The 16,532-nt window shown below is 53.3% G+C and overlaps 1 protein-coding gene across 1 annotated transcript in view; it reads right to left on the reverse strand.

The window, feature by feature from the left end:
- The window catches only part of LOC144593836 (equilibrative nucleoside transporter 1-like), a 67,768-nt gene that overhangs the window by 6,213 nt on the left and 45,023 nt on the right, over nucleotides 1–16,532 (reverse strand). The window contains 5 exon segments of the mRNA XM_078399953.1: nucleotides 11,730–11,762; nucleotides 11,764–11,816; nucleotides 12,657–12,716; nucleotides 12,719–12,764; nucleotides 13,964–13,970. Coding sequence (XP_078256079.1) covers nucleotides 11,730–11,762; nucleotides 11,764–11,816; nucleotides 12,657–12,716; nucleotides 12,719–12,764; nucleotides 13,964–13,970 — 199 coding nt within the window.

Consider the following 16,532-nt stretch of genomic DNA (forward strand, 5'->3'; position numbering starts at 1 on the left):
TTCTCCGAGATCTTCGGTTTCCTCCCACACTCCAAAGACGTACAGGTATGTAGGTAAATTGGCTTGGTAAATGTAAAAATTGTCCCTAGTGTATGTAGGATGGTGTTAATTTGCAGGGATCGCTGGTCGGTGTGGACCCGGTGGGCCGAAGGGGCTATTTCCACGCTGTATCTCTAAAACTAAACATGACTTTCCTTTCATAAAACCTATTGACTTGGTTTGATTGTATTTGGTTTTACTCTTTGATTGTTGACCCTTGCATCTTTGTCACATAAACTGTAAAACGAACCAGCCTATAATTCCCCGTGGTCTGTCATGCTTTTTGAACATGCAAGCCACATTGGCTATTTTCCAAATTAAAAAAAACTCAGCCAATGCGTCCACTGTCTCTCACTTTTTCACATAAAGGGTGGTGGGTGTATAGAACAAGCTGCTGGAGGAGGTAGTTGAGGCAGGGACTATCGCAACGTTTAAGAAGCGATAGGACCGGTTTAGAGGTATATGGACCAAACGCAAGCAGGTAGGACTAGTATAGTTAGGACATGTTGACCAGTGTGGCCTGGAGGGCCTGTTTCCGCACTGTATGACTCCACCACGACTCGAATTCCCGCAGCTCAGTCAAACATGACTTTCCCTTCATAAATCCATGTTGGTTCTACTCTGGGGCTGTAGAGAGCATCTTGTCCAGCAACATCACAATCTGGTTTGGGAACAGCTCTGCCCAGGACAGGAAGACTCTGCGGAGAGTAGTGAGTTCGGCTGAACGCACTATGGGAACTACACTCGCCCCCCTGCAGGACCTACACATCAGGAGGTGCAGATCCAGAGCCAGCAACATTATGGGGGACCCCTACCACCCCAGCAACGGACAGTTCCAGCTGCTACGGTCAGGCAAACGCCTCCGCTGTCACACTGTGAAAACAGAGAGGATGAGACGGAGTTTCTTCCCACAGGCCATCAGGACTGTTAACTCTCAAATCACCAGGGACTAATTTAATTTACTGTATTAATTTATTTTTTGTATTAATTTTTTTTTCCTCTCTATTCTGTTTTGTAGTTTAGCACAATCCGCAGGCGTTGCCACTTTAATTTCACTTCACATCTTGTATATGTATGTGACAAATAAACTTGACTTGACTTGGCTTGGTTCCAGTAAATAGACACAAAATGCTGGAGTAACACAGTGATCAGTCTGAAGAAGGGTCTCGACCCGAAACATCACCCGTTCCTTCTCTCCAGAGATGCTGCCTGTTCCGCTAAGTTACTCCAGCATTTTACACAATAGACGCAGGAGGAGGCCATTCGGCCCTTCGAGCCAGCACCGCCATTCAATGTGATCATGGCTGATCATTCTCAATCAGTACCCCGTTCCTGCCTTCTCCCCATACCCCCTGACTCCGCTATCCTTAAGAGCTCTATCTAGCTCTCTCTTGTATGCATTCAGAGAATTAGCCTCCACTGCCTTCTGAGGCAGAGAATTCCACAGATTCACAACTCTCTGACTGAAAAAGTTTTTTCTCATCTCAGTTCTAAATGGCCTACCCCTTATTCTTAAACTGTGGCCCCTTGTTCTGGACTCCCCCAACATTGGGAACATGTTTCCTGCCTCTAACGTGTCCAACCCCTTAATAATCTTATACGTTTCGATAAGATCTCCTCTCATCCTAAATTCCAGTGTATACAAGCCTAGTCGCTCCAGTCTTTCAACATATGGTGTCTATCTTCGGTTTAAACCAGCATCTGCAGTTCCTTCCTGCACATTGGTTCCAGTAAATCCTTTCTTAGATACGAGGTCCTTCATTGTAGAATCTAGCACTATTCCCGCCACTGACATCACGCTAAGAGCTGGGTGGTTCCTCGTTTTCTCTCACATTTCTTGAACAGTGGAGTCACATCTGCTCCCCTCCAACCCATAAGAAAACAAAATCCACAATCTACAGAAGAGTGGAAGAAGTCCCTGGAATCGATCCACTTTAGGCTCACCAACTTTTCCAGCACCACTTTTGGCTAATACTTGGTTCCTCTAGTTCCCCACCAGACCCTCGATTCTCTAGTTTATCTGGCAGGTTTTGTGCGAATTCTTTAGTGAGGCTAATGTAAAGTAACTGTTTCATTCCTCTACATTTCCATATTTCCCTTTATAACTTCCCTGACAGTAAGGTGGCAGTCTTGTCCTTTTAATGCATGTACGTAAAGCTGTTGCAATTTATTTTTATGTTTCCCTCTAATCTGCACTGGTAATCTGTTGTGCCTTTCTTCGTCAGTATTTTGGTCCTTCTTTGCCAAATTGGAAAACGCTCCTATTCCCACTGCTGTTTCTAGCAATGTTGAAAGTCTTCAACTTCAATTTCTCCCTCAGTCATAGATGAATCACTTTTCCTTTTGGACAGGATTGTTTTTTTGCAACTTGTAAAAATATTTATTGCAAGCTAAGGCAGTGGCAATACTTTCCAATCAACCACCCCCATTCTCCTCCCGCCCTTATGTCATTTTCTTCTGCTCGATTTACACTTCACGCTGCCTCGGCAAGGCCACCAGCATTATCAAGGACCAGTCTCACCCCGGTCACTCCCTCTTCTCCCCTCTCCCATCGGGCAAGAGGAACAGAAGTTTGAAAACTCACACCTCCAGATTCAGGGACAGTTTCTTCTCAGCTGTTATCAGGCAACTGAATCATCCTACCACAACCAGAGAGCGAGCAAGACCTTCCATCTACCTCATTGGAGACCTTCACAATATCTTTAATCGGACTGTACTGAACTTTACCTTGCTCTAAATGTTATACCCTTTATCCTGTATCTGTACATTGTGGACGGCTTGATTGTAATCACCTCGGTACACGTGACAATAAACAAAACTAAACGCAACAAGATTTGTATTGAACGACAACAATTTAAAACCCAATATAAATAGACAATAGGTGCAGGAGTAGGCCACTCGGCCCTTCGAGCCAGCACCACCATTCAATGTGATCATGGCTGATCATTCTCAATCAGTACCCCGTTCCTGCTTTCTCCCCATACCCCCTGGCTCTGCTATCTTTAAGAGCTCTATCTAGCTCTCTCTTGAAAGCATCCAGAGAATTGGCCTCCACTGCCTTCTGAGGCAGAGAATTCCACAGATTTACAACTGTGGCCCCTGGTTCTGGACTCCCCCAACATTGGGAACATGTTCCCGCCTTCCTGACACGTGTCCAATCCCTTAATAATCTTATATGTTTTTCATGTTATGGTTAATCTTGACAACAAGATTGTCAACCAATTCCTTCTCACCGCACAAAATAAGATACAAAGCAGTTTTTTTGCCTGGTTAGGTCCTCAGTGGATTTAATAAAATGCATTCCTTGAATTAATCTCCCTGTTTATTAGATTATATACACGCAGGTTAAATTCTCTCATAAATCACTGCATTACCCCATTGGCGTGCCGACACACTCAGTATTACAAGCATTATTACTTGTAAGTACCAATAAATACCTTCTCCCACAGCACCTGCTCTTTTGCTACTTCCTGACGTCACCCTATTTCCACCTCCACATCATGATCTGCCACGCCAAAGGTTTTTGTTAACTCTGCACTGGTCTGCACTCTGTCCCTGGGCCACACAAACAACCCCTTTTCTTGGTAGCCACAAAACGCTGGAGTAACTCAGCGGGACGGGCAGCATCTCTGGAGAGAAGGAACGGGTGCCATTTTGTGTCGAGACCCTCCTTCAGACTGAAAGCCACAGGAAAGGCAAACGAGAGATGTAGACGGTGATGTAGACCTGCGCGTGGTAACCACTTGTGAGGTGTTTGCGCAGTAATCACCCAGGACCAGATGTAGAGAGTTACAGAACAAATCAATGAAAGATACGCACAAAAAGTAACAACGACCTGTTTCCTTTATCATTATCACTATTTTTGTATATCTTAGATGGGGAGGTGCAGAGGGAGCGCCGCACTGTGGGAGGGGAGGGGCGGGGAGTGGGGGGAGCACCGTGCTGTGGGAGGGGCAGTGAGGGAGCGCCACGCTGTGGGAGGGGCAGTGAGGGAGCACCATGCTGTGGGAGGGGCAGTGTGGGAGCACCATGCTGTGGGAGGGGCAGTGAGGGAGCACCATGCTGTGGGAGGGGCAGTGAGGGAGCACAGCGCTGTGGGAGGGGCGGGGGGGGGGGAGCACAGCGCTGTGGGAGGGGCAGTGAGGGAGCACCATGCTGTGGGAGGGGGGGTGAGGGAGCACCACGCTGTGGGAGGGGGGGTGAGGGAGCACCGCGCTGTGGGAGGGGCGGGGGGAGGGAGCACCATGCTGTGGGAGGGGCAGTGAGGGAGCACAGCGCTGTGGGAGGGGCAGTGAGGGAGCACCATGCTGTGGGAGTGGCAGTGAGGGAGCACTACGCTGTGGGGGGAGGGGCAGTGAGGGAGCACTGCGCTGTGGGAGGGGAGGGGCAGTGAGGGAGCACCGCGGTGTGGGAGGGGCAGTGAGGGAGCACCACGCTGTGGGAGGGGCAGTGAGGGAGCACCACGCTGTGGGGGGAGGGGCAGTGAGGGAGCACTGCGCTGTGGGAGGGGAGGGGCAGTGAGGGAGCACCGTGCTGTGGGAGGGGCGGGGGGAGGGAGCACAGCGCTGTGGGAGGGGCAGTGAGGGAGCACAGCGGTGTGGGGGGAGGGGCAGTGAGGGAGCACCATGCTGTTTTTTTAACCAAAAATGATTTATTCAATTATTTACAATAATATGTACAGTATGAAACAAATCAAATCAAAACCCACCACCATAATACAGGCCAAACAAATATTTTTCAATACCAAATACACTCTTAAACAGCCTTATCCCCATCCTTGTTTCGGATACATTCCACCCCCCGCGGTGCCCAGCGGTCCATGAAATCCCCCAGGGTGCCCGTGGACAGCGCACTGTCTCTCTCTAAACCCACCCGGGGGCGGACGTAACCCCGGAAAAGGGGCAGGCAGCCGGCTCGGGCAGAGCCCTCTTCCGCCCGGCGCCGTGACTCGCGGATGGCCAGCTTGGCCAGGCCCAGGAACAACCCAACCAGGACATCCTCGGCCCTACCCTCTCCCCTACGCACAGGGGGTACGAAGATGAGGATGGTGGGTGTGAAGTGCAGCCAGAAGGCAAGGAGCAGCCCCTTTAGATATTTGAACAGGGGCTGCAACCTCACACACTCCATGTACACGTGGATCACAGACTCACACACTCCATGTACACGTGGAACACAGACTCACACACTCCATGTACACGTGGAACACAGACTCTTCCAGCCCGCAGAGGTGGCAGGCGGCTGGCGAGTCTGTGAACCACGAGACACACGGGTTGCAGGCGACTCCTCGATGTGGTGCCCTCCGCCCCAGGTCCCCGATGGAGAGGGGCAGAATCCTGCATGGAGGGACCCTGCCAGCACTGCCCTGTGGGAAGGGCAGTGTTGAGGGAGCTGCACACTGTGGGAGGGGCAGTGTTGAGGGAGCTCAGTGGGTGAGATGATGTTGAGGGAGCACTGCACTGTAGTAGGAGTGTGCTGAGGAAGTGCCACACTGTGGGAAGGGTGGTACCGGACAGGAACCACAATGTGGGAGGGAGCTAAATACGTTGTTTCTAAACGTTGTTGGTGTTGTTGGGAGTATTTAGTAGTGTGGGATGTTTTTTTAGTCAGGGAGTGTTTCTGAGGTTTTGGTTGGTTTGGCACATGGCCACGGTGAAGTATTTCAATGGCCTACTGTGCTGCCAGGCCGGACATTCCCACTACGGCAGGGTTCACACAGGCCATCCGATGGGTAATAAAATCTTGCTGCTGCCTGACTCAAGCCAAGGTTTTCATGCACACAAACGCCCCCAAACCATTGCTCTAACGGTGGCCTCGGCAATCTGACTTTGCTTTGCATCTTGTGAAGGAATACAGCATTCTCTTTCTTTCTATCTCTCTCTTTCTATCTCTCTGCTTCTCCTCTGTCTTCAGAGACCCGGGTTCGATTCTGACCTCGGGCGCTGTGTGTGTGTGTGTGTGTGTGTGTGTGTGTGTGTGTGTGTGTCCGTGTGTGTGTCTGTGTGTGTGTCTGTGTGTGTGTCTGTCTGTGTGTATGTGTGTCTGTCTGTGTGTGTGTGGGTCTGTGAGTATGTGGGACGGTGGTCTGTGTGTGTGTGCGTCTGTCTGTGTGTGTGTGTGTGTGTGTGTGTGTGTGTGTGGGTGGGTCTGTGAGTGTGTGGGTCTGTGGTGTGTGTGTGTGTGTGTGCGCGCGTCTGTGTCCATGTGTGTGCGTCTGTGTGTGTGTGCGCGCTCCCACGGCCTTTCCATTTTCCCCGTCTCCCATAACTAAGGGCAGCAATCCATCTGCCTTCCTAACGTGTTTATGTTCTGCCGTGTGGCACAGTTTCTTGCAGGCACCAAACGCAGCATTCTCAAGTTTGAAATTGTGCTGCCTTCCTGTTCTCTTGACCTCGGGTTTAACCCACATAATACTCCCTCAGCCTCTGCCTTCTTGCCAGCTCTCTCAAACCTATCCAGGTTGCTCTGCTGTCCCCTTGACTTTGACCGATAGCCCTCCTTAGCATTGCCTTTGTGTCATCAGCAAACTTGGAGAGAGTCTCAGCGGAGCAGTCAGCACATACTCCACATCGCTGCGGTCTCAGCGGCCGCCCCTGTGCCAACCTGGAAATGAGCTGTTTACTCCAGCATTCCACCCTGAAACCTTTAGCTGATCTAATACTTACCACGTTCCCACTCCCCCCCATCACAGTTCTTCCACAGTTGTGCTCTCACTGACTCACTTGTGCTCTAACTCTCTTAATGCTTTGTTCCCTTGCCCACAGTGGTGGATTCCAGCATTTCCAGTTATTGAAGCAAAAGGCATTAAGCGTCTGAAGAATGTTTCCAGAGATGCTGCGTGACTCGCTGAGATACTCCAGCTCTTTGTGTCTATCTGAGGCATTCTAGTTCAATTAGTTTTAGTTTAGATACAGAGGGCCAATTAACCAACAAGCCCACACTATTTTGGGGTGTGGGAAGAGTCCTACAGCGCCCCCCGGGCCCAATACGGGACACGGCGGTCCCGTACGGGACAAACCAATTTAGCCCAAAATACGGGATGTCCCGGCTAATACGGGACAGTTGGCAACCCTAGTTACGACCCAATATTGACATTGAATTCTCTAATTTTAGGTAACTACTTTACCCTCCCCCTCTCCCTTCTCCCCAATATAACCCCCTTTATCCGCCACCCCCCCGCCGTGCCCCAGCTGAACCTGCATCTATTTCTCCCCACCTCCTACATTCCCTCCTCCAGCTTCACAATTTGCAACTCTTTTGTCTCCAACATTCTGCCTTTTCATCTCTGGCCTTTGCTCAACCATTTGCCGATCAAATAACCCTCCTCACGTGTGTCAGCCTATTGCCAGCTAGGCTTTGTCCTGTTCCCCCTTCTCTTCCAGCTTTCTTCCCCTTCCCCTTCTCCTCACCCCCCCCCCATAATCAATCTGAAGAAGGTTCCCGACCTGAAACATTGCCTGTGCATCTTGTGAGAAGCTGCCTGACCTGCTGAGTTACTCCAGCAGTCTGTGCCTTCTGTTGACCCCTTTAAGCTCAGTTGGAAAAGTAGAAGAATGTCAAGCTAACTGGTCTCAACTCACCCTAATGTCACTCCACCCTTCCTGAAATGACCTATTTCTACCCTCCCCCCTACATTCCTTCCTCTAAGGAGAAGCTAACGGTGTACTTTCTCCCTGCTGGACTGTTGTGACTGGTCCTGGATGTGTGAACTCTGGAAGCTCCTCACTGAAGCCCCGCTATCTCTGCCGCAACCTTGGAGCCTGTGATGCAACCCAGGCTCCAACATTCTGGTCTCTTGGTCCAGGTCCAGGGGCCAGTCCAATTTGGGTGTCCTTGCTCAGACCAAGCCATCTTCAGTCTGCGCGGGAAGGAACTGCAGATGCTGGTTTATACCGAAGATAGACACAAAAAGCTGGAGTAACTCAGCGGGACAGGCAGCATCTCTGGAGGGAAGGAATGGGTGACGATTCGGGTCGAGACCCTTCTTCAGACTGACCCATCTTCATTCTACTGGCTGCTCCTCCATCAAGTTTACTTTAGTTTAGCTTCCGAATCGCGGGGCTTGGGGTCGGCCCGCTGCGGACCTTTCACCGTCCGGCGCGGCCTGAAACGTGGCAACTTCAACAGCCTGACCGCGGGAGAAGACGGCAGGGGAAGAGAAAAGGCACTCTGGCCTTCCATCACAGTGAGGAGGTGACTGGAGGAGACTCACTGTGATGGATGTTTCTTTTTTGTTTGTTTTGTGTTGGCTGTGATTGTGTGTGAAATTGCTTATTTTTATTGCTCTATTGCTGGACTGTGGGTGACCTTTCATTTCACTGCACATCTTGTATGTGTATGTGACAAATAAACTTGACTTGACTTTAGAGATACGGCACGGAAACGGTCCCGAGCCCACGCTGACCAGTGTTCATCCCGTATTCTAGCACCATCCGACACTTTAGGGACAATTTACTATTATACCAAGCCAGTTAACCTACAAACCTGGATGACTTTGGAGTGTGGGAGGAAGCTGGAGCACCTGGAGAAAACCCACGCAGTCCCAAGGAGAACGTACAAAACTAGTACTGACAGCACCCGTAGTCAGGATCAAACCCGGGTCTCCGGCGCTGTGAGGCCTCAACTCTACCGATGTGCCGCCGTGCATAAAGCATTTACTGCGCCTCGTACATTCATGCATTGCCCAGTCCTTTGTTCTCACTATAATTTCCCCTTCCACTGCCTCCGAGGAGCACACACTCCTCCTTGTTATTCCCCTTGCAACATATGCTGCAGAACATCAAAGTATTTCAAAATCTGCCATTATTTGCCCAGAGTCGGGGAATCGAGAACCAGAGGTCATAGGTTTAAGGTGAGGGGGAAAGATTTAATTGGAACCTGAGGGGTAACATTTTTACACAAAGGGTGGTGGGTGTATGGAACGAGCTGCTGGAGGAGGTAGTTGAGGCTGGGACTGGGACACGTTTAAGAGACATTTAGACAGGCACTTGGATAGGACAGGTTTGGAGGGATATGGAATAAACGTGGGCAGGTGGGACTAGTGTCGATGGGGTTGTTCGACGTGGGCAGGTTGGTCCGAAGGGCCTGTTTCCATGCTGTGTCACTCTACGACTATTATGCATTGGCAATTTTTCACAAGTTCACAAGTTATCGGAGTAGAATTAGGCCATTCGGCCCATCGAGTCCACTCCGCCATTCAATCGCGGCCGATCTCTGCCTCCAAAGTCCCCTTTTCCTGCCTTCTCCCCACAACCCTCGACACCCGTTCTAATCAAGGGTTTGTCAAATCTCCGTCTTAAAAACATCCACTGACTTGAACCTCCACAGCCCCCTGTGGCAGTGAGTTCCACAGATTAACCACCCTCTGACTAAAGAAGTTCCTCCTCACCTAAACGAGTGCCCTTTAATTCTGAGGCCGTGACCTCTGGTCCCGGACTCTCCCACCAGTGGAAACATCCTCTCCACATCCACACTATGCCTTTCATTATTCTGTAAGTTTCAATGAGGTCCCCCTTCAACCTTCTAAACTCCAGCGATTACAGGCCCAGTGGTGTTGAACGCTCAGCATGTGTCAACCACTCATTCCTGGAATCGGGAATATTTTAGAATATGACAACACTATCAAACTCAGCCAAATAATTCCTCAAACTGGTTACACTTCATAAAGATTATATTTTCTGACCAATCTGTGTCACGATTGAATTGCAGACAAAATGCTTATTGTGGTCACTTTTCCCGAGATGATCCCTTGCTAATTATTTACTGGACGTTGATTACCAATTCATTTTGACTCATTACTCAAGATCTAAAACAGCCTCTTCCCTGGCTGCTTGAGTACATATTGTTCTCGAAGACTCTGCCAAAATATGTTGAAGGACTCCTCATGCCAGCAAGATGAAAGTTTTAAAGATCCCAGGATTGTTCCTGTCGCTGCAAACAAGGAACTTATGTCTCTCTGTCTCTGTGTGTGTGTGTGTGTGTGTGTGTGTGTGTGTGTGTGTGTGTGTGTGTGTGTGTGTGTGTGTGCGCGCGTCCGTCTCTCTCTCTCTCTCTCTCTCTCTCTCTCTCTCTCTCTCTCTCTCTCTCTCTCTCTCTCCTCTCTCTCTCTCTCTCTCTCTCTCTCTCTCTCTCTCTGTGTCTCTCTCTCTGTCTCTCTCTCGCTGTCTCTCTCTCTCTGTGTGTGTCTCTGTCTCTCTCTGTGTCTCTCTCTCTGTCTCTCTCACTGTGTTTCTCCTCTCTCTCTCTCTCTCTCTCTCTCTCTCTCTCTCTCTCTCTCCTCTCTCTCATCTCTCTCCTCTCTCTCTCTCTCCTCTCTCTCTCTCTCTCTCTCTCTCTCTCTCTCTCTCTCTCTCTGTGTCTCTGTCTCTGCCTCTCTGTGTCCCCCTCTCTCCTCCCCTTCCCCCCCTCTCTCCCCCCTCTCCCCCCCCCCCCCCACACGGTCAGCCACACTGACCCTGGCCAAGGACATGTTGTGATGATTCCTGCTGCTGGTGGCTGCTGGTGTGAATGGGCCTGTTGTTGGGATGTGGTGTAGAAGTTGTGGCTTGTTGGGCAGCCCCACTACTGCCCCACCACATCCTCTGGCGAGGAAGCAGGCTCACGCCCACCAGCACATCGGGCTCAGCCAAGAGCCGCCCGCGGCCGTCCCCTGCCACAGACCGCGCGGCTCAGGGGTGCGTGGCTGTACGCACCACCATTCAATGTGATCATGGCTGATCATTCTCAATCAGTACCCCGTTCCCTGCCTTCTCCCCATACCCCCTGACTCCGCTATCCTTAAGAGCTCTATCCAGCTCTCTCTTGAATGCATTCAGAGAATTGGCCTCCACTGCCTTCTGAGGCAGAGAATTCCACAGATTCACAACTCTCTGACTGGAAAAAGTTTCCGTTTCTAAATGGCCTACCCGTTATTCTTAAACTGTGGCCCCTTGACACATGACGATAAAACACTCTTGACACTCCTCTCCCTTCTCCCCTCCCTCAGCCCATCTCTCCCTCAGCCCCTCTCTCTCAGCCCTCTCTCCCCTCCCTCACACCCTCCTCCCCTCAACCCCTACCACCCTGCCTCACTTCACCCCCCTCCTCTATCCCCCTCCACGAAGATTGGCACACTGCAAACTCACTCGCCCGAACCCCACTCCCTCCCTCCCTTCCTTACTCTCCGTCCCTCCCCCTCCCGCCCCCAACATCACTTGGCGGACTCACTCGCCTGAACCTCCCTCCCTCCCTCACTCTCCCTCCCCCCTCCCTCTATTATCACACTGTGGACTCACTGGCCTGAATCCCACTCTCCCTCCCTCCCTCCCTCCCTCCCTCCCTCCCTCACTCGCCCTCCATGAGAATCACACTGCGGACTCACCCTAACCCCACTCTCCCTTGCTCCCTCCACTCTCGCTCCCTCCCTCCCCTCCCGCCTCCAGCATCACACTGCGGACTCACTCACCTGAACCCCACTCCCCCCCCTCCCTCACTCTCCCTCCCCCTCGCCATGAGAATCACACTGCGGACTCACCCTAACCACACCCTCCCTCGCTCCCTCCCTCCCCCCAACATCACACTGCGGACTCACCCTAACCCCGCTCTCCCTCCCTCGCTCCCTCCCACTCTCGTTCCCTCGCTCCCTCCTCCCTCCCTCCTTCCCTCCCTCCTTCCTTCCCTCCCTCCCCCCAGCATCACACTGCGGACTCACTCACCCACATGCAGAGGGCTGTCAGGCTGCGGCCGATCCCAGTCGAAGACGTTGAACATCAGGAAGCAGGAGATGGGGATGAAGTACACCCCTTGACACACGGAGAGGGGGTTTAGTGTCAGGAAACCGCGGGCGACAACGAGGGCGGAGGGGTGGGGGGGGGGCGGGTGACCCACGATGGGGGGGATCCAGAGCCTTGAGCTCTGCTGACAGGGATCCCGCCCACACCCCTCCACCCCTGCTCCCATCCCCCCCCCACCCCGTCCAGCCTAAAACCCCCTCCCCAAACCCCACCAACCTGACACTGCCCCCTCCCCCGACTACAACCTCTCCTCTCCACACCCTCCCTCCCTAATTTAGTTTAGTTTAGAGAAGCAGCGCGGAAACAGGCCCTTTCGGCCCCACCGGGTCCGCGCCGACCAGCGATCCCCGCACATTAACACCATCCTACACCCAACTAGGGACAATTTTATTTTACATTTACCAAGCCAATTAACCTCCAAACCTGCACGTCCTTTGGAGTACGGGAGGAAACCGAAGATCTCGGAGAAAAACCCACGCGGGTCACGGGGGAGAACGTACAAACTCCGTACAGACGGCACCCGTAGTCGGGATCGAACCCGGGTCTCCCGCTGTGCCACCGTGCTGCCCTCCAAATCCTCACTCCATCCCCCATCTCCACCCCCCCTCCACAATGGCCCCCCTCGTCCCCCACCTCATCCACCCCTCCTCCACAATGCCCCCTCGTCCCCCATCTCCACCCCTCCCTCCCCAATGCCCCCTCATCCCCACCTCATCCACCCCCAACCTTGCCCTCCCCTCCCAGGCTGCCAGACCACCTCTCTCCCCATCTCCCTCTCGTCTCTCCACCCTCCCCTCTCACCTATCTCCCCCCCCCCTCTCCCCCCTCTCCCCTCCCCCGCACACGTACCCCAGATCCCGCCGCGGGCCACCGTGGAGACGGCGTCCACCGTGACGGCTGGGAAGACACGATGGTGACAGTGAAGACGAACCACACCTGCAGCGCCATGGGCCACACCTGCGGGGGGAGAGAGTGAGAGGGAGAGGGGGGGGGGGGCAACGCGGGAGAGAGAGGGGAGAGATAGCCGGGGGTGGGCAACACGGGGGAGAGAGGGAGGAGAGGGGAAGGATGTGGATGGGAAGGGGCAGAGCTTAGGTCAGGGGGCGAGGAAGATTGGGGTCGGGGCAGAGGTTAGGATGGTGAGGGATAGACAGCGGTGAGTGGGGGTGAGGAGAACAGTGAGGGGAGAGGCTGGGTCGAGGGGAGGGGGGTTGGACGGTGAGGGAGGTTAGGACTGTGAGGGGTAGACAGTGGGGTGAGGGGGGGCGGTGAGGGGAGGAGGTTGGGTTGGGGAGGGGTCGGGGGGTCGGGGTTGGGGGAGGAGTCGAGGGGAGGGGTCGGGAGGGAGGGAGGGGTCGAGGGTGGAGGGGGGTCGGGGAGAGGGGGAGATGGGGAGGGGGAATGGGGGAGGGGGGAGGATGGGGAAGAGTCGGGGGGGGGTGGGGGGAGGGGGGGGGGGAGGGATGGGGAGGGGGGGGGAGATGGGGGAGGGGGGGGGAGATGGGGGAGAGTCGGGGGGGTGGAGGGGGTCGTGGGAGGAGGGGGGTCCGGGGGGGGGGGGGGAGATGGGGAGATGGGGTCGGGGGGGGAGGAGACGGTCGTCGGGGGGGAGGGTAGGGAGTCGGAGGGGGGGTAGCCAGGTGAGGGGGGCAGTGGGAGCTCGGACACTCACCTTCCTCAGGATGGTGAAGACCGAGGGCCCTCGCTCCCCCCTCCCCGCAGAGCGTCTCCGTGTGGTGCGTGGAACGGCCTCCCCTCCCCCGGGGTTGCCCGCCATCTGTGCCGGGCTCACCCCACCAGCTCACACTCACCCACCAGCTCACACTCACCCCCACCACAGCCCCCCAGCTCACCCCCCAGCTCACACTCACCCCCACCACAGCCCCCCCAGCTCACACTCACCCCCAGCTCACACTCACCCCTCCAGCTCACACTCACCCACCAGCTCACACTCACCCCCCCAGCTCACTCTCACCCATCCAGCTCACATTCACCCATCCAGCTCACACTCACCCCCAAACTCACACTCACCCTCCCAGCCCACACTCACCCCTCCAGCTCACACTCACCCACCAGCTCACACTCACCCCCACCACAGCCCCCCAGCTCACACTCACCCCACCCCCCAGGTCACACTCACCCTTGAGTTACCATACAGCCATGCTAAGTGAAAAGCAACAAGACAACAAACAGCCACATAAAATAAAGTTTAACATAAACATCCACCACAGCGGACTCTACATTCTTCACTGTGATGGAAGGTAATAAAGTTCAATAATCGTCCTCTTTTAAAGCCTTTTAAATGGCATTGCCGTATCGGCCTACACCACCACCCCTGACAGCACGTTCCAGGCCCCAACCACCCTCGTGTGTGGAGGAATCCTTGGCCCGCACGTCTCCTTGTGCTAATGCCTCCATCCTCCCAGCCTGTGGTGACCTGCCAACTGGACTCCAACAACTTGCATCCATTTTCCACACACTTTATTCACCTGTGCACCTGGAGAGCTGCACAGTCCCAATTAACATACAGTTCCCAAACTCCACTCACAACTGTCAGCTTTTATACAGCTTTTGACCCATGCCTTTTTTTAGTTTAGTTTAGTTTAGAGATACAGCGCGGAAACAGGCCCTTTCGGCCCGCGCCGCCCAGCGATCCCCGCATATTAACACTATCCTATACCCACCAGGGACAATTTTTACATTTACCAAGCCAATTAACCTACAAAACCTGCACGTCTTTGGAGCGTGGGAGGAAACCGAAGATCTCGGAGAAAACCCACGCAGGTCACGGGGAGAACGTACAAACTCCGTACAGACGGCGCCCGTAGTCGGGATGGAACCCGGGTCTCTGGCGCTGCATTCGTTCTAAGGCAGCAACTCTACCGTTGCGCCACCGTGCCGCACTGATTGTGCGCCCTCTCTAACTTCTTATCATCGATCATAATACCCTTCTCGCAAACACGGATCTCGCAAACACGGATACGATTACAGTAACACTAATGAAAATTAAACGACATGCTATTCGATTCTTTATTTGTATTCAATTTCAGTAAGCATGATGACTATCAAGAACCCTGTGCTCTAGGATATAACCAGCTGTGGGCGGCTGGTAGAGCTACTGCCTTGCAGCGCCATTGAGCCCGGCTGGATCTTAACTATGGGTCCTTGTCTGTACGGAGTTTGTACGTTCTCCCCGTCACCTAAGCATGGGTTTCTCCGAGATCGTCGGTCTCCTCCCACACTCCAAAGACGTAGAGGTTTGCAGGTTAATTGGCTTAGAATGTATAAATGTAAATTGTCCCTAGTGTGTGTAGATAATATGCGGGGATCACTGGTCGGCGCGGACACGGTGGGCCGAAGGGCTGTTTGCGCGCTGTATCTCTAAACCATACTAAAGTAAACTAAGGGTGACATCAAGCACCTTGTGCTCTAGGTCAATGAATGTCCAAAGTGCTGTGCAGCCATCTTAACCTTTGTCATACTGAAGCTTCCCCAGGTCTCCAGACCGTGAACCCCTGAGATCCCGGTCTTTCCCCGTGTCCCGTCCTATCCCTGTCCCTCCCTCTATCCTGCCCCGAGACCCTCAGTGTGTAATTTACTCCATCTCCCACCACCAACCCTCGCCAGCAACAAAATGGGACTCACTGACTCCCACAACTATCTCGACAACACTTCTTCCCGCACTGCCTCCTGCAGAGACTCTATCCCTGCTCCAAATTCCTCCGTCTAGGCCGCATCTGCGCCCAAGATGAGGTGTTCCATTCCAGGACGTCCGAGATGTCCTCAGTCTTTAGGAACAGGGGTTCCCCTCTCCATCATAGACGAGGCCCTCACTCGTGTCTCCTCGGTACCCCGCAGCTCCGCCCTTGCTCCCCCTCCCCCAGTCACAACAGAGACAGAGTCTGTCCCCCTTGTCCTTGCCTTCCACCCCATCAGCCGTCGCATACAACACATCATCCTCCAAAGTTTTCGCCACCTCCAACGGGACCCCACCACCAGCCACATCTTCCCATATCCCCCCTTTCCGCCGAGACCGTTCCTCCGCAACTCCCTGGTTAACTCGTCCCTTCCCACCCAAACTATCCCTTCCCCAGGTACCTTCCCCTGCAACTGCAGGAGATGCAACACCTGTCCCTATACTTCCCCGATTCTGTCCAGGGACAGTCCTTTCAGGTTAGACAGAGGTTCACTTGCACCTCCTCCAACCTCATCGATTGTATCCGTTGTTCAAGATGTGGACTCTTGTACCTCGGCGAAACCAACGCAGACTGGGCGATCGTTTCGCTGAACACCTTCGCTCAGCCCGCATGAACCAACCTGATCTCCCGGTTGCTGGACACTTTAATTCTCCTTCCCATTCCCACACAGACCTTTCTGTCCACGGTCTCCTCCATTGTCAGAGTGAGGCTAAACGCAAATTGGAGGAACAGCATCTCATATTTCGCTTGGGCAGCTTACAGCCCCGTGGTATATTGGTTTCTCTCACTTCAGGTAGCCCCGGCATTCCCTCTCTCTCAATCCCTCCCCCACCCAAGTCACAGTAGCTTCTCATTTCACTCTACAAACAGCTAACGTGGCCCGTTTCCTTTATCATCGCACTACTTTTTTCATTTCTTTCATTCATTGTGCTTTATCTCTCCACGTCTCTGAGCTTCCGTGTCTCTCGTTTCCCTTATAACCAACCAGTCTGAAGAAGGGTCTCGACCCAAAATATGTCACCCATTC

This window comes from Rhinoraja longicauda, chromosome 5 (genome assembly GCF_053455715.1).
Source record: "Rhinoraja longicauda isolate Sanriku21f chromosome 5, sRhiLon1.1, whole genome shotgun sequence".
Classification (NCBI taxonomy): Eukaryota; Metazoa; Chordata; class Chondrichthyes; order Rajiformes; family Arhynchobatidae; genus Rhinoraja; species Rhinoraja longicauda.